Source organism: Solanum pennellii, chromosome 8, assembly GCF_001406875.1.
Source record: "Solanum pennellii chromosome 8, SPENNV200".
Lineage (NCBI taxonomy): Eukaryota > Viridiplantae > Streptophyta > Magnoliopsida > Solanales > Solanaceae > Solanum > Solanum pennellii.
Genome location: NC_028644.1, coordinates 28,034,716 through 28,057,263, shown reverse-complemented (window position 1 = coordinate 28,057,263; position 22,548 = coordinate 28,034,716). Strand labels below are relative to the sequence as shown.

At 34.5% G+C, this 22,548-nt stretch overlaps 1 protein-coding gene and 1 long non-coding RNA gene across 2 annotated transcripts; both read right to left on the bottom strand.

Annotated features, from left to right (window-relative positions):
* Positions 1-1,649: 1,649 nt before the first annotated feature.
* On the bottom strand, positions 1,650-9,316 carry LOC114078337. The gene is made up of 2 exons (XR_003579948.1): positions 8,894-9,316; positions 1,650-1,887 (listed from the first exon to the last, which is right to left on the bottom strand). It is a non-coding gene; the product is annotated as an uncharacterized LOC114078337 (long non-coding RNA).
* Positions 9,317-9,873: 557 nt separating this feature from the next.
* Positions 9,874-12,004, bottom strand: LOC107028120 (calcineurin B-like protein 7). The gene is made up of 8 exons (XM_015229171.2): positions 11,894-12,004; positions 11,538-11,620; positions 11,400-11,459; positions 11,208-11,316; positions 11,069-11,121; positions 10,634-10,714; positions 10,282-10,394; positions 9,874-10,181 (listed from the first exon to the last, which is right to left on the bottom strand). Exons 1-8 carry the CDS (start codon positions 11,976-11,978, stop codon positions 10,106-10,108), a joined length of 660 nt encoding a protein of 219 aa, XP_015084657.1. The 5' UTR covers positions 11,979-12,004; the 3' UTR covers positions 9,874-10,105.
* Positions 12,005-22,548: the final 10,544 nt, after the last annotated feature.

The following is a 22,548-nucleotide window of genomic DNA, read 5'->3' as shown; positions in this document are numbered from 1 at the left end:
CAGGTTTTGGGGGTTTTATTAAGTTACTTATTATTTTATTTCCGCACTTTATTGTAATGGTTGAGTTTTAGGCTGACTTGTCTTGGTGGGATAAGACGAGTGCCATCACGTCCATTTTTGGGTCGTGACAAGGAGAGAAAGTTTCTGTATAATCTACTCCTTCTCTTTGAGTGTAGCCTTTAACAACTAATCTGGCTTTAAACCTCTCAATGCTACCATCAGCCTTGTGTTTTACTTTGTAAACCCATTTGCATCCTATGGCTTTATTCCCTTTAGGTATAGGAACCAGATCCCATGTGTGGTTGGCATGTAATGCTTCATATTCTTGTTTCATGGTTGTTCGCCATGCAGGATTAAGAATAGCCTTTTCAAATGATGATGGTTCACTATCATTGCAAACATTATTAACCAATTGCTGACTAGTTAATGCTAGGACATCAGGAGCAATGTGACTATGTCTACAAAACAGTGAGCTTAGAGATAATGGTGTGGAACAAGTTGCTGCTTTTGGTAGGTGCTTTGTGAGTTCTAGTCGATCTCCTTTAAGGTTGGGTAGGTTGTGTTTCAGTTACAACATTATTGTGGGAAGAAATTGGTGTACTGGTGGCAGGACCAGAATTTTGGGTTATCACACTAGTGTTCCTTTGATTATCATAGATAGGTGCAGCACTATGTAACATATCATCAATGAATAGATCTACAGATTGTGCAGATTTTGACACATATTTAGAAACAATAGGAAAAGAAGATCCCTTTGGAGACAGGCTAAATGGAAATATATGCTCATGGAACACAACATCTCTAGAAACATGTAGTCTTTTTGTGGCTAGGCTTAATACCTTGTAACCTTTTTTTGCAGATGGATATCCAATGAAGATGTGTGGTATGGTTCTGGGTTCAAATTTATCTCTATGGAGCTTAGGTACAGTAGGATAACATAGGCATCCAAAAGCTCTCCATTCAGAATATTGTGGTTTCTTATTGTGAAGGACTTCAAATGGACATTTGTTTTTCAGTGATGTGGTGGGTAGTCTATTTATGATGTGTGTTGTTGTCAAGATGGACTCCGCCCAATACTTTAAAGGTATTTGTGACTGAAACATTAATGCTCTAGCAGTCTCTAGAAGGTATTTGTGTTTTCTCTCAACAATTCCATTTTGTTGGGGTGTATAAGGGCATGTTTTCTGGTGGATTATTCCTTTGGTTTCAAAATATTTTGAGGCTTCAGTGTTAGTAAATTCTAGGCCATTATCAGACCTAACAAATTGAATGGAAGTTTTAAATTGGGTTTCAATTAGTGAAATGAATGTTTGATAACTTGTAGGGCATTGCTTTTGCAGCTTAATAAATGTGTCCAAGTAGACCTGCTAAAGTCATCCACTATGGTAAGGAAATACTTGTAATTATCATGTGTTGGAGTATGATAAGGCCCCCAAAGATCAATGTGAAGTAGTTCAAAGATTTTGGCAGTTTCAGTGGTTCTTGTAGGGAATGGAAGCCTATTTTTTCTAGCCATGGGACATATAGTGCACATGAAGGGCTGTTTTGTGGAAAATTGTGCAGGGATAAAGGATATACTCTGCATTTTAACAAAAGGAACATGTCAAGCCTATTGTTCCATAACAAGTCCACATTATTTTCATTAGATATGCAAGGAAGAACAGACTGGAAGGAAACACTTTCATTACATGCAACTTGAAGAGAAACATTCTTACTACAAGAATCTATAACAGAATGCAAACTGAAACTAGAACTACAAATGCAATTAGAAGAGGAAATAGGATTTGTCTTAGAATTGACCATGTTGTTCGTCAAGCACTTTGAACACAATTAATACAGTCCATCTCTGCTACTACCGATCTCCTGATGCCTTTTCATTGAAGGGGCCTGCAAAATGCAGGAAGACTTAGTAAATAACAAAATGGAATTGAGTTGAACAATTAAAGAGTGAACGGAAATCAGATTGTATTTGAAAGAGGGAACATACAACACCTTATGTATGATAATCTTAGGGCTAAGTGTTACATCACCAAATTCTTGTACCTTAACCTTATAACCATTTGGAAGACTGATAAACATTGGGTATGGTAGTGTTTTTATATTGGTAAAAGAGGCTTTATTAAAGGTCATGTGGTTGGAAGTTCCTGAATCTAGAATCCACTGGTCAACCTTTGATTCATAACATTTACAAGACGGATTACTAAAATCAATTGAAGAAGTGCAGACTACAATACATGCAAAATTTGCAGCTCCATGAATCATCTTTGCATTGAAATTGTCTCAGCAAATCCATCATTTGTCCATATTCCTCTTTGGTTAGGCTGACATTCTGATCGTCATTCTGGATGGCTAGACCCTTCCCTTTATCAGAGAAATCAACAACATGTTGTCCATGTACATTTGCCACTTTTCCTTTCCCTTTATTAGACTTGTAAGGTTGTTGTTGGTGATGATCTTTGCTAAGGTTGTAATTTTGATGATTATTACTAGAATTAGAAGTTGGATAACCATGCAGTTTATAGCACTTATCTTTTGTGTACCCTGGTTTCTTGAAATATTCACACATAGGCCTTCTTGTTGAATAGTTTCCAGATGTATTACCAGATGCATAATTTTGCCTCGGAGGATAGTTGCTAGGGGAATAATTTGTCTTTAAAACTCTTGAAGAAGAAGCTCCGGATGAACTTACATTGAGAGAGGTGGATTCCATAAAGTGTTGATTATTTGGTTTAAACTCGTGTTGTTTTTCTTCTTGAATCAATACCGAAAATGCTTGGGCCATGCTTGGCAATGGAGTCATCATAAGAATATTCCCCCTTACCACAGTGTACACTTCATTGAGTCCCATGAGAAAATTAATCAACCTCCTAGATTGTTCTGCCATATGGGAGTTATCTTTCACACCACAGGTGCAAGTAATGCACATTGCCCCTGAGCATTTAGAGTGCACAACTCTTCCCATAACTTCTTTCTTGAGCATTATCGTTAATTTCCTTCTGTATTTAGTATAGCTTCGCACCATTGGTTTGATCATATCGATCCTCTAACTCCTTCCATAACTCTACGAAATAGTTAACGTATTCAACACTATCTGCAATTTCCTTAGTAAGAGAGTTAAGGATCCAGGAAGTTACCATATCGTCACACCTCTCCCACTGTCGTAGTTGAGGTGAAGTTGGCCCTGGTTTTAGACATTCTCCGGTGATGAAAACGACTTTGTTCTTCACAGATAAAGATCTCAAAACGCCACTTCTCCATGATCGGTACCCGATTCCATCAAATGGATTTGGTACTAACATTGCACTGGGACTATCTGATGGATGCACATAAAGTGGAGTGGTTGTGTCAACCTTTAGTTGTCCACTAAACCCAAAGGAACAACACCGACATTCTCAGTTCGATCTCACATGATGGAAAACAGAGAGAAAAAACCCTAGAGGAATTATCAACAAACAGATGAGAGATCAATGGAATAATCGAATAACCGATTTCCAATCGGATTCGAACTTGCAGAGGATTACTCCGTAAATCAATTCAGAAGAAGAAGATAGAATAAAGGCGAATATGAGACGACGAAATCGTGGAATTTAGCTGTGAGGTTCTGATACCATTTCAAATTCAGACCAGCTCAATGTTGAGCTTCGATGGAGTAATCGTATCACGAGGCTATTTTCTCAACCTCGTGGGACAGCAAGTGAGGGATTGCACAGCTCTACAAATGTTCATCCTAACAACCAAACAATCATACAAAGAGGCAGCAGCATTACAATCAAAGCAGTCCACACAAAACAAGCAAACAAAGGCACAATCGGAAGGCTAAGTTGGGAGGCAAGTGCCAATTTTTTGATATGTATTTCCCCAAGTCTTTTACAATAATGAGTCCCTAAAAACTCTATACAAGCTTCATATAAGCAATCCAAAACGTTTAGCAACAAAGTCCCAAAAGAATGGTGAAACGTGAAACCTTACAAAAGTTAAAAAGTAGGTAAGAAATATTTCTACATTATTTCCAAAAATGGAAACTGCCCCATTAGCTTGTGTCCCTGCCTTGGGGGACGTTCTTGGCTTTGTATGATGAGCATTAATTGTTCATCTTAGTCTCCAAGAAACCCTCAAAGGTTGGACTAAAAATTGACATGCGTTCCAGACCCTCCGTATCGCGATATGACTCCACTACGTTCACGAAGGTGCTGAAATTGTTGGAATTTAATGTAACACCTTGCGGGGTGGACACGCTCCCCCACCTGATTTGGTAACGACCCCGACGCCACACATCTGCAAATAATTGTGGACATTGTCGCAAAATTACCACAAGTCCTCATACTTCTCCTACGTTGCCTCCTCTGGTGCTGTCCCTTTCCAATGTACAAGAAACTGTGAGGTTGAGTAATTCCAGCCTTTGCCACGAACAAGTTGATGATCGATGATGGCTTCGATCTATTTGTCCACGGTCGGCGGAGTGATGAAAATTCGAGCTCTCCCGGACTGCCCCCGCTCCCTGTCTTCCATGTCTTCAAAGTATGGTTTCAGTTGGCTAGCATGGAAGACTGGATGTATCTTCAAGTGATGGGGCATATCGACCCAGTATGAAATCTTACCAGCCTTTGCAATAATCTCGAAAGGACCCTCATACTTGCGAATCAAACTTTGACTCATACTTCGCAATGATTTGAACTGCCTAGGATTGAGTTTCACCATAATTCGATCCCCAATTCGATAGTCAACTGGACGCCGCTTCCGATCAGCAAATTTCTTCATTTTCCGGGCTGTCTTATAAATATATGACCGTGCAAGGTCAACCTGCTCCTCCCAGGCTTTTTCCATATGATAGGCACCCGGATTCTTCAAGCCGGCATCAACGAGCAAAGACTGGGGAGTGTTAGGCTGCTGCCCCGTAGCCAATTCAAAAGGGCTCCTTCCAGTTGCTTCGCTCCGCTGTAAATTATATGAAAACTAGGCAGTGTCAAGCAGCTTAGCCCAATCCTTTTGGTTTGCACTGACATAGTGCCGCAAGTAGCATTCCAATAGCGCGTTAATACGTTCGGTCTACCATCCGTCTGTGGATGAAAGCTGGTCGAAAAATGTAACTCCGACCCCAATAGACTGAACAACTCCCTCCAGAATGTACCAGTGAATCGAGGGTCTCGATCACTGATGATGTGCTTGGCTATGCCCCAATACTTGACGACGTCGTGCAGGAAAATACGGGCTACCTCCTTAGCTTTTCAACTGGTCATTGTGGCAGTGATAGTCACATATTTTTAGAAGCGATCAACCACGACCATGATGGTTCCAAATCCTTCCAAGTTCGGCAAGCACGTAATGAACTCCATATTGACGATGTCCAAAGGCTTTTCAGCGATGGGCGACGGCTCAATACCCGGCGCCTTCGTCTCGACCTTGTCTTGTTGACAAATAAGACAAGTCCACACATACACCTCGATGTCGTCTAGCATCCGAGGCTAATAATAAGAATCCTCTAGCAAGGTCAAAGACCTCTTCTGTCCAGGATGATCAGTCCATGCAGCGTCATGTCCCTCTTTGATCAATGTTCGTCGAAGATTAGCCCACTTTGGGACGTACACACGTCTTTCCGTAGTATAGAGCAGACCACCTTCTTCCCAAAATTTCTTCGTCTTTCCTTGCTGAGACAAGATGAGAAGTTGTTTTGCCACGGGATCATGCTGCATGCCTTCTCTTATCTCTTCAACAATAGTGTTGTAACTTGAACTCACGATCGCAGCCAAGGAAGCCTTGCGACTAAGCGAATCGGCTACAACATTAGCCTTTCCCGGCTTATACTTAAAGGTGAAATCGAACTCAACCAAGAAGTCCTCCCAACGTGCTTATTTGGCAGTCACTTTCTTTTGAGACTGAAAGTAAGTCGTCATGACGTTGTCCGTCCTGACAACAAAATGAGCTCCTAATACATAATGACGCCAAGTTCTTAGACAGTGAACTACGTCCGTCATCTTCCTTACATGAGCAGAATACCACCGCTCTGCATAGTTCAATTTTCTTCTTTCAAACGCTATCGAATGTCCCTCTTGCATTAGGACGCCACCAATAGCAAAGTTAGAAGCATTAGTACGAACCTCAAACGACTTAGTGAAATCGGGCAGTGCCAAGACCGGCTCCTCCGTAACTGCTGCGTTAAGCTTCTCGAAGGCAGTTTGGAAAGTATTAGTCCACTCCCACTCACGATTCTTTTTCAACGAATCAGTGAGTGGAGAAGCAATAGCCGAGTAGCTAAAAATGAAACGCCGGTAATAGTTGGCGAGGCCAAGTAAGGACCGCAGCTCGGGTACCTTAGTTGGAGCTTCCCGATTTCAAATTGCCTCCACCTTTTCTCCGTCCATCCTTATCTCACCATGACTGATCGTGTGTCCAAGGAATTGGACAGTAGGCTGGGCAAAACTGCACTTCTCTCGCTTCACGCACAAGTCGTTGTCGCGCAAGACTTTGAACACCTTGCACAAGTGTTCCACATGATCCTCTATGCTATTGCTATAGACGACAATGTCGTCCAAGTAGATGACCACAAACTGATCTAAGTAAGGATAGAACAGCTTGTTCATCAATGTACAAAACATCACCGGTGCATTTGGCAAGCCAAAGGACATGAGCAGCCACTCAAAAGCACCATAACGAGTCACACAAGTTGTGTTAGGTTCATCACCTTCGGAAATCCGAACTTGGTAATAACCTTTCCACAAATCCATCTTCATGAACACCTTGGTCTGTCCCAATCGGTCAACTAAGTCAGCAATCAAAGGAATGGGGTATTTCTTCTTCACTGTGACCTTGTTTAGGGCCCAGTAATCGATACACAAACGCAGTGTCCCCTCCTTCTTCTTTTGGAACAAAACAGGCGCACCAAATGGCGCCTTGGACGGCCTGATATGTCCCGAATCTAGCAACTCCTTGAGTTGTTTCCTCAGCTCCTCCAATTCCGGAGGTGCCATAAAATAAGGCGTCATGGCAGACGACTTTGCCCCAGGAATCAGTTCAATCCGGCGATCAACTTCCCTTCGAGGTGGCAACCGTTAGGGAAGTTCTTCCAGCATCACGTCCTTGTTGTCACTAAGGACCTGCTCAATGCAAGGAGGCAAAGGTACTGCCTTAGAAGAGCCTTCGACGCCTCCAACAAGGGCAACAAGAAAGGTTAGCTCACCTCTCTTAAAACCCTTAACGATCTGCATCGCCGACAAGTACATCCCATTTTGTGGTACCCGAATAAGGGGTACCACGCATGAACCTCCAGTATTGCTGATGTGCAGCCGGTTGTGATGTGGTGAAATAAACGCGTTAACCTTGTACCAAAAGTCCAACCTCAAAATAATATCGAACACGTCCGTAGATGCAATGGTGAAGTCGGTCAACCCCGTCCAACCTTCTAAATCGATGGGGACTTTAGGAGCGAAGCCATGGACAGAAGTGGTAAGGGCATTGACCGTCTTCAACATAGTGTTGCTGGCAACGTAAGTCAAGCCAAGGTCCTTGGCCTTCTGCTCCGTCACGAAATTGTGAGTCGCACCCGCGTCCACCATAATCTGCACGTCTTTTCCATTCAACTTGTCATTGACGAACAGGGATTCTCGCGGCCTTATACTAGCCGGATGAGAAGCTAAAGCAGCAAGTGAGATATGATTGAACAACGCCATGTGATTGAACATACCAACAACAACGTTTTTCCCTTTGTCTGTCCCGCTGTTCTGCCCATGTTGCTCCTCGGACGAACCTCTAATTTGCGTAGCAGCCTTCTCTTGCAGCTTTTTGGCAGCCACCTTGGCACTCAGTTTACTCAGGGATGGACAGTAATGAGCAGCATGCGTTGTTTCACCACAAATATAACAGCCTTCACGATGAGGATCACCTTTCTTGCGGTCCTCATAATTCTTGCAGAAATTAGAGGGTTGATTACGGGTGTTACCTCTCGTGTCGCTGCCTCGGTTTGGTATTGGTATGCCTTTGTTCATGCTGTTGTCAACCTTGGGAGGAACAATTTTGCTTCGATTGTCCCTCCTCTTCGCCGCATCTGCCCGGAATTCGTTAAGCAATTCTGCCACTACTATCGCTTTGTCCACGTCGTGGACTTGACGCCATTGGAGTTCTTGTTTGGCCCAGTTTTGGAGTCCATCCAAGAAATAAAACAGCAAGTCATCACTTGTCAAGCTCGGAATTTGGAGTGTCAACTTCGTGAACTCTTTCACATAGTCCCGAATAGAGGAAGTTTGTTTCAACTCCCTCAACCTCTGACGGGCCTCATGGACAACCTTCTGCGGGTAAAAACTGACGCTTGAGTTCTTCCTTGAACTGCTCCCAGTCATCAATAGAACAAACCCCCCTGTCCATGTCCGCCTTCTTTCCCGCCACCACAACATTACCGTATCAGTTAAATACATGACAGCCATTCTGATTTTGGCAGCCTCACTATGCATATTTACGTGCTCAAAGTAGGCATCCATTTGCCACAGAAAATTTTCAACATCTTGAGCACTTCTTTCCCCTCGAAATTCTTTGGGTTTGGGAGCCTCAATACGTGTCTCACGTACAGTCACGGGAGTAGCAACCCCCGCTTCAGCAGCCTCATCAACCTGCCATTTCAGTTCTTCAAACTCTCTGTGAAGGGAGGAGAGAGTCTCGGTGAGCATGAGTTCGAGGTTGGTCAAACCCTCTTTGTGAACTTCCTCAAGCTCAACTAGGTTGTTCTTCACATCATCCAAACCTTCAAGAGCTACAAATTCAAGAAAACTAAGATTCTCAACAACAACAATACGTCTATTTTCTCCACTCCGATAATCTTTTCATCTAGTTGGCTGGTGTCTGACCCTTCCCCCTCTTCCCCAGCAACTCTACCACTAACAGAAGGGTTACAAGAAGGGTCTCTTACCTTACTCTTGTCACGTTTCTTGGCAATGTCCCTCCGAACTTTTAGCTCCTTCTCTTGGACAGCCTCCTCGTTCCGTTGGGACTTTGACGTCATGCTTAACCAAGGCTCTGATACCACTTGTCACGGGGCTATTTTCTCAACCTTGTTGGACAGCAAGTGAGGGCTTCCACAGCTTTACAAATGCTCAATCCTAACAACCAAACAATCACACAATGAGGCAGCAGCAAGATAATCAAAACTGTCCACACAAAACAAACAAAGGCAAAATTGGAAGGCTAAGTTGGGAGGCAAGTGCCAATTTTTTTATATGTATTTCTCCAAGTCTTTTACAAGAATGAGTCCCTAAAAACTCTATACAAGCTTCATATAAGCAAGCCAAAACGTGTAGGAACAAAGTCCCAAAAGAAATGCTAAAAAGGGAAACCTTAATAAAAGTTTAAAAATAGGTAAGAAAGCTTTCTACTTTATTTCCAAAAATGGAAACTGCCCCATTAGCTTTTGTCCCTGCCTTGGGGGACATTCTTGGCTTGGCATGGTGAGCATTAATTGTTCATCTTAGTCTCCAAGCAATCCTCAAAGGTTGAACTGAAAATTGGCATGCGTTTCAGACCCTCCGTATCGCGATATGACTCCGCTACGTTCACGAAGGTGCTGAAATTGTTGGAATTTAATGTAACACCTTGCGGGGCGGTACAAATCGACTCCATTATTGGGAGAATGAAGATGTAATTTGTAAAAAATGAAAATTGTATTGAATTATCTACCACAAGTGGAGTATATATATGTACATATAATATGAAGCTAAATCTGTAACTGCTCCTAACAAGCTGATAATATTCTAACTGACTAACAACTCACATGAGCTGACTACTATACAAATTACATAATTAACCAGTTTAAGCTATAACTACTTAAATACTTCAACATAATTTTCGCTATAATAAACCAAATAGTTTATAAACAACCTATTTGGATGAAAATTAAAATGAAATCAATACGTTATATTGGATTAAACTTAGCAATTAATACATAAACAATGAGCCCTTCCAGATTCACATGTTTTAAGACTCTAACGCCAAAATATTTGGTCAGAATGGTAAAATAAAATAGATATAATGACAGGATTATGAGTTTGTCAAACAACCATATAATATCAGAAAGAAGAACAATCTCTAGAATTGTTGATGATCAATAATTGTTTGTAGCGATGGATCAGTTTCCAAATACCAATTGTGAGTCTCGAACTTTACTTGTCATGACAAAGCATGGAAATAGTACAGTTACTTCCCTGCCGGCCATTGAATTAGATAAAGAGTCTTAATTAGAGTACGTTCATCATCCAAATTATTAGAACTTGAGAATTACTCCTAAAAATATAACTCACTCACTCTAAGTATGGGAGGGTCATATTCTTTATCAAAGAAGGATATCTCCTTACTAATTCCTTCCACTCCTTTGGATCAATCCGTCCATCACCATTTAGATCTGCTTCTTCAATAGTCTGCACAGAAGCGTACTGAGTTTAGAGGTTCTAATTTTCCTTCCCCTTCCTTATCATTGAGTTGTTGTCAATCAGGTTTTTTAGGAGTTCAAAAGTTATTTCTTAATTTTCTACTACAAATATGAGGAGGGTCTACATAAAAGCTATCAGGTTCGTCCGAACCCATAAACCCCCATGTTTGCACTAATCATACTATATATAGCATTCTATGAAATGCATAAGAGTATTTTTTTGTTTACCTTATGGACCATTGCTTCAATGGTGTCATTTGCTAGTGTCAATTTTGACTCTTCGAGGATAGCCAATACCATGTCCTTCACCTACAACATTATATATACGTCCATTTTACATTAGTTAAACGATAGTTTTGACCCTTTTTTCTCTACGTGTTTAGTCAAAATATGGGCAAATCTAATCCATTTGATGATGGCAAGGGTAAATCTCAACGTAAAGTAAATTAAAACCATTTTACTAAGTTCAAGGATAACTTTGACCCTTTTCTGAATTCTAATTTACATATATGTATATATATATATACCACACATTAAGCAACACTTATATCGATCTAATTTCTTTTATGTTAAACCCGTCTATTATGTAGTACACGAAGAATGTGAACTCAGATTACAGAAACAAAAGTGACATGATAGTTCAGAGTTGAGACAATTGTTTACCTCATCGCGTTCTATGTATCCGGTGTTCTTCAAGTCATACACTTTAAATGCAACTGCATACATTCCACAAGAATATATTTTAAAGTTAGCAGGGAGTACTGCATGTTTTAGACATGTAGCAATATATCGTACTTCGTACATGTGATTTTGTCTTGTTGAGGAGCCTTTGGATGGAATATGCTAAGTGATCGAACGAATTCTCCAAATTCAATAATTCCATTACGCTTAACATCAAATATGTCAAACAACTGCAACAATAAGGAATGAATTATATATCCGGGGGTTGGGTAGGGTCGGGTAGAGGGTGATGAAGCCACTATGAATTACTTACTCTATCTGCAAAAAGATTCTGCCTGTGGCTGCAGCTGAAAAGTGCTTGCACAAACTCTTCCTGCATATATTTCAACTACATTACTTATTAATTGCATCTCAAAACTAGTGCTTACTTCTTAATTAATTATTTTCATACCTTATGAATAAGACCATCATCAATTATTGAGCTGCTTAGTCTCTTGTATAGAATATATAAGGCCTCCACATCATTCACACTAACTGCATCCAATATTACACCTTAAAATAAACAACTACAATAACATATCCAACAATGTAATGTAATGTAATCTCACAAATGAGGTAGGGAATGTAATGTAATCTCACAAATGGGTCCCTACCTAGTGAAGGTAGAGGGACACCATAGTCTCGAGTAAAGCATAACACAATACCATAGATATCAATGTATATATATATTCTCCATTATATATACTCATCATTATTTAAAAAATATTTAACACTAATTCAGATTTATAGAGGGCCTTCTTAACTCACAACAAGTTTCAGAAGCAAGAGTATCATGGGTCTCAAGCAGATGTCTACTTTTCTTCAAACAAAAACAGCCCTTAAGAGAATGCATAATCCAGTTGAGGACTAAAAAGAACCACACCTGTCACAATTATGCAAAGGGAAAAAAGTTAAATACTGATGCTTCCATATCCTTTTTTTTTTGTATAATCATATGGTATCCGATATCCACTCTCCCAACTAATTTGGATATGCACTATGTGTGACCTAAGGGAGAAGAGCTGCGTACTAGGGGTTTCTCTATGTGAACAATTGAGTATACTCAAACTTTGTTATTACCTCATAGAGGTAGAGAGTATTTTTGAACGACATTTGATTCTACACGAAAATAATAAAAATAAGTCAAAAGTTATAACATATAACTTTTGGCCTATAAGTGATAAGCCAAAAGCTAATTCAAACAGGATATTAAGGGAATATCGTAGAATCGCACAAACGCACAAACATGAAAGTAGAAAATAAATTACTTGTATCTGTAAGCTAGATAAAAAGTATATGTATAAAATTATTAGAGTTATATTCAAAAGCTGACCTAGATGATACCATGATTATAAAAATATTTGTAATAGAAAAATATATATGGTAAAAGTATAAACACAAAAATATATATGGTAAAAGTAATGGAAATAAAATAGGAAAAAATAATGATACCAAGAATTTTACGTGGAAACCCGTCTAAATAAGGAAAAAATTACGGGCCAAGAGGAGCAACTGATATCACTATAGTAAAGAATTTTACACTGTGTAGTCATGCATACAATACTCAAAATGACTACTCCACACTCAAAATGAACAAAACTCTTTTGGTTTCCATCTTACTAAGATATTGTTCATACTCTATTTTTCTTCACAGACTATTTTTCTTGTGTAGTCTATGGAATACCTCAGTTTGCTCTCAAAATGATTTTTTCTCTCTAACTTGGTGTCGTCATTTTTCCCATTTTATTTCCATTACTTTTACCATATATATATTTTTGTGTTTATCCGCGTTTTCTCAACAAACTGGTATCAGAGCCAAGATTTTATCTGAGTATGCTATGTGGTTGCAACATAGTCTGAACTTCCATGTCATAAAAAATTAACTTTGATTTGCGATAACAATATTTTTTTGGGCAAAACGATGAAACCAACACAGGTAGAATGATTACTTTGAATGGTGTTAATTATGTCATTTGGAAAGGGAAAATGGAAGATCTGTTTTATGTCAAAAAAATTTACAAACCAGTATTTACCACTGTAAAGCCTGATAATAAAACAGATGAAGAGTGGAATCTGTTGCACAGACAAGTTTGTGTATTCATTAGGCAATGGATCGACGATAATGTGTTGAACTATATTTCTCGGAAGACACATGCTCAATCCCTACGAGAACATCTTGAAAGTTTGTATGCTCGGAAGAGTGGCAACAACAAACAAATAGTAACACAGACAAATACTCAGAAGGTGACCTAGATGATACCATGATTATAGAAATGTTTGTAACACAAACAAATACCCATAATGATTAAGAAGCTAGAAAGAAGAACAAAGATTGCGAGAGATAAGAAGAAATGAACTAACCTCTTGGATGTGAATATTACTGCTTATTTGAGGTTTATTCAGTGATGAATCAAGTCCTTATGTACAATCTTAAAATAAAATGTGTCTTCTGATGATGTCTTCACTATCTATTTTTTTTTAAAGAAAAAAATCTTTTGATAGTGGAAAAGTAAGATTCATTATTAGGTAAATGATTTCGTGCAATTAGTCATCTTACGTAATACCAACTAATAATCGATGCTCTTTCTAATTCCACAATGTTTATTCAATTACCTTATTAGTAATATTTTATGCATTAATGTTGTTCCATTAGTATTAGTATTTTATTTATGCATTATTATAGTTACATTATTAGTAGTATTTTATGCAGTAATTAATTAATTAATGTAGTTTTTTTTTTTTTGGTTTCTCATCCAGTTTTTGGAGCTCAAATTGGAACACTGGCTAAATTTGAATCGCATTTTGCAGAGCCCATTCGGGGATGACGCTCCCATTAGAATTCTCTCCATAACCAAGGCTCAAACCCGAGACCTGTTGTTAAGGGTGACACACTCCTATCAATGTACCATGTTAGTAATTAATTAATTAATTAATGTAGTTACATACGTGTAAGCCTCACTTGTCTCCATTTTTGACATTGTGACCCTCCAATTTCCTAAGAATAATGGTTGACAATTGACATTATTAAAAGGGTTACATACGTACATAGGTTAGTATCGTCAGTCTATTTTTCTTGTTCTATATAGTTTAAACTCGAAAAGAGAAGATATAATATATTACTTTTAGTCGGTTGAGGTGTTGGAAATTTCTTGCCATATAATATAGTTGGTAATAATTTGAAGCAAATTATTTATTTCACTTTTGACTTACGAAATTAGAATTATTCTAGACAATATAATTAATTACCTACTTGTTAGTCATTTTTACTTGATGATTAAAAACAAGGAAACAATTGTATTATAAGGCCGATGTACCAAAATTACCTATTTCTTTCTGTTAAGTTCCTATTTACTCTTCCAAAGGGAAATAAAATACGTACGAACAAATTAATTGCTTTCAATACTGATGGAGAAAACAAATTATGGTACGGCCAAACTCAAATTTTATATTATATCATTGCTTTAACAATATTTTTTTTTTTAAAGAATTGTTGACTTTATAATGCTCAATAATGAGAGATTTATATTCGACCAGGAGTAGGAAGAGATATGAAAATGTGTATTTTACTCACTTTGTCAATAATAATTGTCCATATTACGACTTTGATATAGAGATTGAGAAGCATTACAAATAATTTTATCAAATAATTATTATTAAATATAAGTCATCTAAATATTGCAAAAGAATAGTACTTCATCCGTTTCTTTTTATATGTCATTCTTTTTGATAAATAATTGAACCATAATACTTATCATTTTATAAATTCAATGCATAAATTATCATATTATTCTTATTATACCCTTGATAGACTAGTTAATTAGTCTTGAAAATATACAATTTGACCAACCTAGGAAAACTAATAAGTAATTAATATTCAATGGAATACTTCATACATTGATTAATTCCCCTCTTCATTCACTATTCTATAAAATCTGTTTGAAAATAATCTCAAAAATAAAAATAATCATCCAAATTCATTTTAAACTACTCTAATAAACCTAAAAAATTTAAATAGTCATCCAATTCAACCATTCGAACCTCGAATATTGACCAAAGTCAACCCAAATGTTAAAATTTCACAAATTTTCAACTTAATTAGGACCTTGAATCCTCAAAAGACTCCAAATTTGAAATCGAAAACTCTCCACCAATTAACGCATTTCGGGAATAATGAAATCGATATTATTCTATTTTGGCACTCGAAACTCTAAGAGACGTCGAATACTACTTTTGTGACAACTTTAGTTGTTGAAACCAAAAACATTCATAATTCACAACTCTTGATATTTTTTTACTTAGCAGATATTGAACTCTTGTTTTCGAATATCTGCATACCTTTACTTCAGAATCCGACTCCTTTCCATTTTTCCCAAGTTCTAGCTTGGATTGGAGACACATGTCATAGTTTAGATTTAATAGTTAAGATCCGATTGATTAAAATAAAGTCCTAACCATAGTTATTTACTTCCATATATTTATATATTTGCTTCTTAAATATTTTTACAATCCAACAATTCTAGATTTACATTATATTTTTTCTAAATATATTTAAAAGAATTTCTTTTCGTAGGCTTAAGTAATTTTTTGTTGATTTTTTTATCTAATATAATAACATAAATCCTAAAATGAAACGGTTCATATTATATGGATTGATAAAAAAAAAACCCATCATATAAATAATATTAAACATATAAGTGATCACCACTAAAAAAAATCTTAGTTAAATATATTTTTTTTCTTCAACTTTTAAATAGTTTCAGTCGACTGAACTTTTCTTAATTATATTTATAAGTTGTGGCCATTAATAACCCTTTATTTATATGATTATTAATGTGACATATAAGAAATTGGTGATACAAAATTATAATCTATAGAGTCAGTTCAAAAGTAAAAAATAGCAAAAAATTATTTTAAGTAATTAAGAAAAGAAATTCTTTTAAATATATTTATTAAAAAATTATAATATAAATCTAGAATTGTTGGATTGTAAAAATATTTAAGAAGAAAATATATTAATATATGGAAGTAAATAACTATGATTAGGACTTTATTTTAATCAATTAAATCTGAACCATTAATTCTAAACTATGACACATGTCTCCAATCCAAGCTAGAATTTGGGGAAAATGAAGAGAAGAGAAATGAAGAGGAGCCGGATCCTTAACTTCATTAAAATACATAAACTTACTTTGTCTTATTTAATATTTAATCATATGATTAATATTTATTAGACTTATTTTTGCATGATTTAGTGCTTTAAAATTATGGTCATTTTTATTTTAACTTATTTATGTGTAATATTTATTTTATGTAATTTCATTATTATTTTTGTTGAATATTTCAGTGTCACCACTCATATTATATTTTGCGTCATTTTCTTAAAAAATACTTTAGTAAAATATATTTTGGTAGATTAAAGAAATATTTAAAACACAAGTCAATTATATGTCTAAAAGTATATTAATCGAAAGAACCTGAAAAAATCAGCAAATCTGAGAAACCCCGAAAAATCGAAGTTGAAAATCTAAATTTTACTAGTTTAGTTTGGGATGTACATCCCTAAATTCTATGTCATTCGTTAAAAAATTGATTATTATATCATTTCATGTTAATAATAATGACGTGCATGAACCTTTAAAAATTGTATAGATGTGCCAAACTTTTAACATATGAGATGAATAATTTTTTTTTCCAAAATTTGATGATGTAGTTGATCATTTTCTTTAATTTTATAATTACTCACATTTTTTGTTTTTTAAAACTCACTTAACTTTATGAAGTTATTTTTATGATCATTATATTTGAAAATATAGTTTTTTATACTTATTTAATGACGTGCCAAATGTGAATTTTTAGAAAAAGAATATTTTAAAAATTTAAATTAATGTTTACTTATTAAGTTTTCAATTCGTTTTTTTCTTATTATTTTTTCATTAATCGAATTTAATATGTTATTGTCTTGAGTATAAATATTTTAAATATATTACAAGACATACTCAAATAGTCAACTTTTTTGTTTTTTTAAAACTGATTATTTGATTTCGAGAGGACATGAGCTTGAGAGAGAATTCAACTTGATTATTTCTGCAAGCTTTGGGAGTTTAAACAACTAAATATACATGTCTTAAATAGAAAAAAAAATTAGTATCTAGTCAATATAAATCAATACCTAATTAAAATAAAGTAAAACTAGGACTAAATCAAGCTAGCTACCTTAGTTGCACATAAGCTATAGATTATTTCCGTGATTCTAACACTCCCATCAAGGTGGTGCATACAAATTACATGTACCAATCTTGTNAGAGAGAGAGAGAGAGAGAGAGAGAGACCTTGTGGCTATGTCTCGTCAAAGTACCTTTTTTCTTACAAAATGATAATCAATCCCTATGTGTTTAGTCCTCTCGTGAAATACTAAATTCGATGCAATGTGAAGTGAAACTTGATTACCGCACATAAGTCCCATTCCTTATGTATCTTCAAATTTCAATTCTCTTTATTAAGTACATTCCCTTTTTGTCTTTTCCAAGGTTGTTTAGACCTTTCACTAGACTACTCAAGTCTAATTTTATAGTCTACATTCTTAGGTCCTGTTTCATTCTTTTTAGGAATAGGAATTTGGACTATGGATAGACACCCCACACTTCGAAATATTTCAAGTTGGATTTTCTTTCTTTTCATTTCTCATCTGAATAGATTGTGTCCTAAACAAACAAAATTATTTTCCTTCTAAAAAGACAACTTTTTGTTCATCCCTTTTCCAATAAGGATAGTTCCTCCACACAAATTTTATGGGAAATCTGAACTTATAAATAATGCATCCCTCATTTATTTAAACATTCTATTTTCTTTAGATTGAGGTGAATAGGGCAACATTTTGATGGATTAATCAATTTTTCAAACATATTTCTGCACAAGGAGACTCATACTCTCCATTCTTATCACTTCTTATCTTTTTTTCCAACTGAATTCAGCTTCGATCTTATATTGTCTAGACATGCAATTGTCAATGAAAGTTATGAAATATTTTTTCCACCACGAGATGGTGTTGACTTCATATAACAAATGTCAGTATGTATCAACTCTAAGGGATTATAATTCCTTTCAACATATTTATAAGAATGCTCAGCATACTTAGATTCAACACAAACATGACATTTTTGTTTATTTCACTCAAAGTTAAACAAACTTCTAAGTTGATTGGTTTTCCTTACAAGGTTTTGTAATTGACATGCCCCAAGTGTTCATGTCACAAATTTTGACTCAAGCAAGTAAGAACAAATAAAAATATTGATTTTGAAAAGCTTCTCACTAATATTTTGTTCCTATTTCTTACAATTTTGTGTGATATAAACATTGTTTAGAGTCATCACCTTGTCAAATGTCCTCTTCAGAATGATCTTTCCACAACTTTTAATTTGATTGTTATAGAACTACCCATTAACAAAATTTCATTGGGTCCAATAAAGGCAATATAATCCAAATACTTCTTCTACAAAACATGACAAAAGACTATTCACAAATATTTATGTCTATATAAATAGTTATATTTAATAGACATATCTTTTCATGAAAAATCACATCATTTCAAGTGATACTTTTTTCATGAAAGAACATAATCATTTTGAACAAGTATACATATAATTTGATAGTTTCATACTAGTTATACCATATACTAGTAAACGATAAACTCAACGACCAAAATATCAACTATACTTGAATAATTTTGTGGGTCTAACGTAATACAAAAGTATCATAGATTTTCTATCTTGTACTGCAAATTTAAATTAGACACCAAAACCAAATTTAACTTTATCATACACAAAGAACCCCACATTTTAAATATGATCTCAAAAATATTTTTCAAGTATTTGAAAATAGTTTTTCCACATACTTTCTAAGACATTTAAAATGTCATTGACAGTATGAAACCTCTTTTGGAAATATTATTCTACAAAAGAAGTATATTGCTTCAATTCTCTTTGATAATCTTTACATACTGTTAAAGTACATTTCATAGAGACACAAAATCACAAGCTCTAAGTCACTGGTACTTTTTCCTCTATCACAAATGAACATACCACTCAGTATTTAGAATACTAACAACAAAGACAGAAAATTTTATACATTTTATTTCCATATGACATTGAAGTTTATAAACAGTCAAAAGTACAACATTGACTTATTATGTGAAGTTTCATAAAAATCAATTGCATAGTCTGATTTATCTAGAGTAGAAACTACAAAAGTTTTTAGTATACAAAAATCAGACACAATCAAATTTCACACGGAGTACAAAATTACAAAAGTTTTTTAGTCTCCAAACAGAATTAAGCATATTCTTTATAACATAGAAATGTTTTTCTTTTCAATAGCCTTCCAACTATAACATTCTGATACACTATTTTATCAAACAAAAATATGCATCTCTCATTTTGCAAGCTAAATAATTTTAAAGGCAACACTATTTGACAAGCAAAATTCATTTCACAACATATAGTTTGTAGATCTTTTTTCCAAAGATACAGATGATAAAAAATCAAAATTGTTAACTCTTAGAAACTATTTTCCTCTTTAGATAAATAATAAGAAGGTTACCTGGTGTAATCTTTAACCGGAATACCACAAATTTTTTTCTGTTAGATTCTCACTTCGACCTTGCTAAACAAAGCAACGAATTATGAAGAAATAATGCATTTATCTTCTACATCCATGATCAGATTCTCAGAATCAGTAGATTACAAAAATACTAACAGTATAGTAATTTCCTTAAGATTGTTGTTCATCTTGTATTCTTAAGATACTTAGAACAAAACTTTGAAGAACTTGATAAGACACAACAAAATTTAAGAACATTTTCACAACTAGAAAATTAAAACTAGTAGAGAAACTAGAATCATAAACAGATTAGAAAAATATACGAAATATTTTTCTTGAAGAAAAATTATTGTCAATCCGTGTTTAAAGAATCATATTGATTCCAACAAACTTTGCAGAAACACGAAGTTATCAAAGTTTAAAGAACCAGTGAAGAACAGAAGAACATAAATTAATTCATGAATTTAAAATCTGTAACACATACCAGAATCTAGAAAAACAGTAAGAAGATCAAACCCATTGAATGCACAATGGCCCCTTAAGGAAATCATTCTCCTCTAGTATTCGAGGCTTGATTTGGAATATGTACTCCGATGATAGAATAATCTCAATCACCAGTGTATTGATACCCAAACCGCTGGTGTCAGCGAGCCACTCAACGGAAGTAAAGTATACTTAGAATACTAGATTTAGTAGTAGAAGAAGTCCAGAATTCTTTTTCTGAAATGAGAGGATATCACTCAATATATAAAAAAAACAAAGGGTAGTGCGAAAAGGTTCTTATTGTGCCTTACCGAAAAGGTCACAAGCTTTGAAAAAGTTACAATCTTTCAGAAAGGTCGTCATATTTCATAAAAGTCACAACTTTTTATAAAAGTCGTAACCTTTCATAAAAGTAGCAACTCTTCATTTTTCATTCACACATAAAAAAATCCAACACAAATTTAGAGCAGAGTGACAATATAACATAAAATGATCAAATCCACATCGTACTATGCCAAACTCCTGAATAACCATGATAAAACTTTCAAATCATTCTCGAGGAGACTTCTTCCAGCCATAGAGTGCTTGTCATAATATGCAGACCATGCTACTAGGATCCCCTTAAGCAACAAAATAGGTGGTTGCTCTATATATCCCTCATTTTTTAGATCTCCAAGAGGAAAATATTCTTACTATCCAAATGACATAAAGACCAAAGAAAAATCATAACCATGGATAAAAAGAGACAGACTGAAGCAATCTTGACCACATGAGAAAAAGAATCACCATAATCAAGACAAAAAATCTATTTATAATCCTTTGCCACTAGTTGAGCTTTTATGCGATCATCTGTCCATCGAGGTCAACCTTCACTATATATATCTATTGACAAAAAATTATAGATTTTGTAAAGACAGAGCAAAAAGCTTCTAAGTACTGCTACGGTGAAACACAAACATCTCTTCAATCATAACTTGTTGTCAGTCTAGATAAGAGAAAGAGCTTCACCTGTAGTCTTAGAAATAGATATAGATGATTGTAATGACTTAGAAGTTCATTTTAAGAATTTTTGTAAAATAATTGTTTATCCCTCCCGTCCCTCCCCTCCCCTCTCGATATTGACGTGAGATAATTTCTGATGAAGTTTTGAAATTTAGTTTCAAACTTTGAATATGAAATCATGAGATAAAATTAAAATTTTGTTTGGATATACTATTTAGAACTTTGTGTGATATATTTTTCACAAGCATAAGAATCTCATTTATTCAGTCTTACCAAATGAACTGAAAATTTAAAATCGCATAATAAATTATTACAAAGTCATTATGGTCAATTTTGTTCACTCAATATATATGAATATTATTTTTTAATTAAACATTAAAGTAGTAATAATAAATTTGGTTGATAAGTAAATGTGATAAAAACAATGAAATTGATGAATATAAATGATAAAACAAGAACTGATTTGCAGTAATAATAATATTATGTTGATGAAAATTTAAATTTAAATTGATGATATGATTATTAATTTTATTTATATATGAAATAAATGTCTACCAAATATATATATGGATTGTTTGAACTATATATAAATTTGTGGTCAATGTTTATATTTGAAAATCCTAAATCATAATATGAAGTTCTCAAATCATAATATTTAGAGAATATAATATAAAATTATAAAATAAAATCAACATGAAATCGTATATCCAAACAACTATTTTAATTTAAAATTTTATATCATAATATAATATCACATAACTTTAACGCCTACTAAATATAAATTTTGATCATCTGCCGAAATGTTGGTGAGCGAATATTATATATATTTAGATCATCTGCCAAAATTTTGGTGGGCGAATATTATATGATATTTATGGTGATGAAAGGTAAAAAAAATCTAATAAATAATTTAAGGGCATATAAGCTATAGTTCAAACATTGTCATAGTAAAATTATAAAGCAAATTATTTTTTATATTTTATTTTATGTGGTTACACTTTAATTTCATTTTGAATCTGTCAAAAATATGATACCTAGCGATTATTGAAACATTATATAATCAACTTTTTTACTTCATTTTTAATGATCGAAACATAAATATCTACTATTTTAAATTACTACTAGTTTTATTTTCTTCAAAAAACTCATTTAAAGATGCAATATGAAATTAAGATATAAAGTCAAAATTTAATTTTAACATGTTATTTAAATTTTTTAAATTGTATTTTTTCATAAACACATCTCACAAGTTGTTAAAATTATGAAAAAATAGGATACTACTAAATGACCAGAAAATTTAGTTAGAATTTAGCTAGAAAATTTAAAAATATATAGTATCTTTT

Bases quoted from the DNA above. Each gene is read 5' to 3' on its own strand.
- LOC107028120 (XM_015229171.2), bottom strand. From the start codon at position 11,978: ATGCATTCTCTTAAGGGCTGTTTTTGTTTGAAGAAAAGTAGACATCTG. The intron at 11,621-11,893 runs GTGAGTTAAGAA...TATTGGATGCAG, and splicing joins TCTTGCTTCTGAAACTTGTT to TTAGTGTGAATGATGTGGAG. The intron at 11,460-11,537 runs GTATGAAAATAA...AAATATATGCAG, and splicing joins ATGATGGTCTTATTCATAAG to GAAGAGTTTGTGCAAGCACT.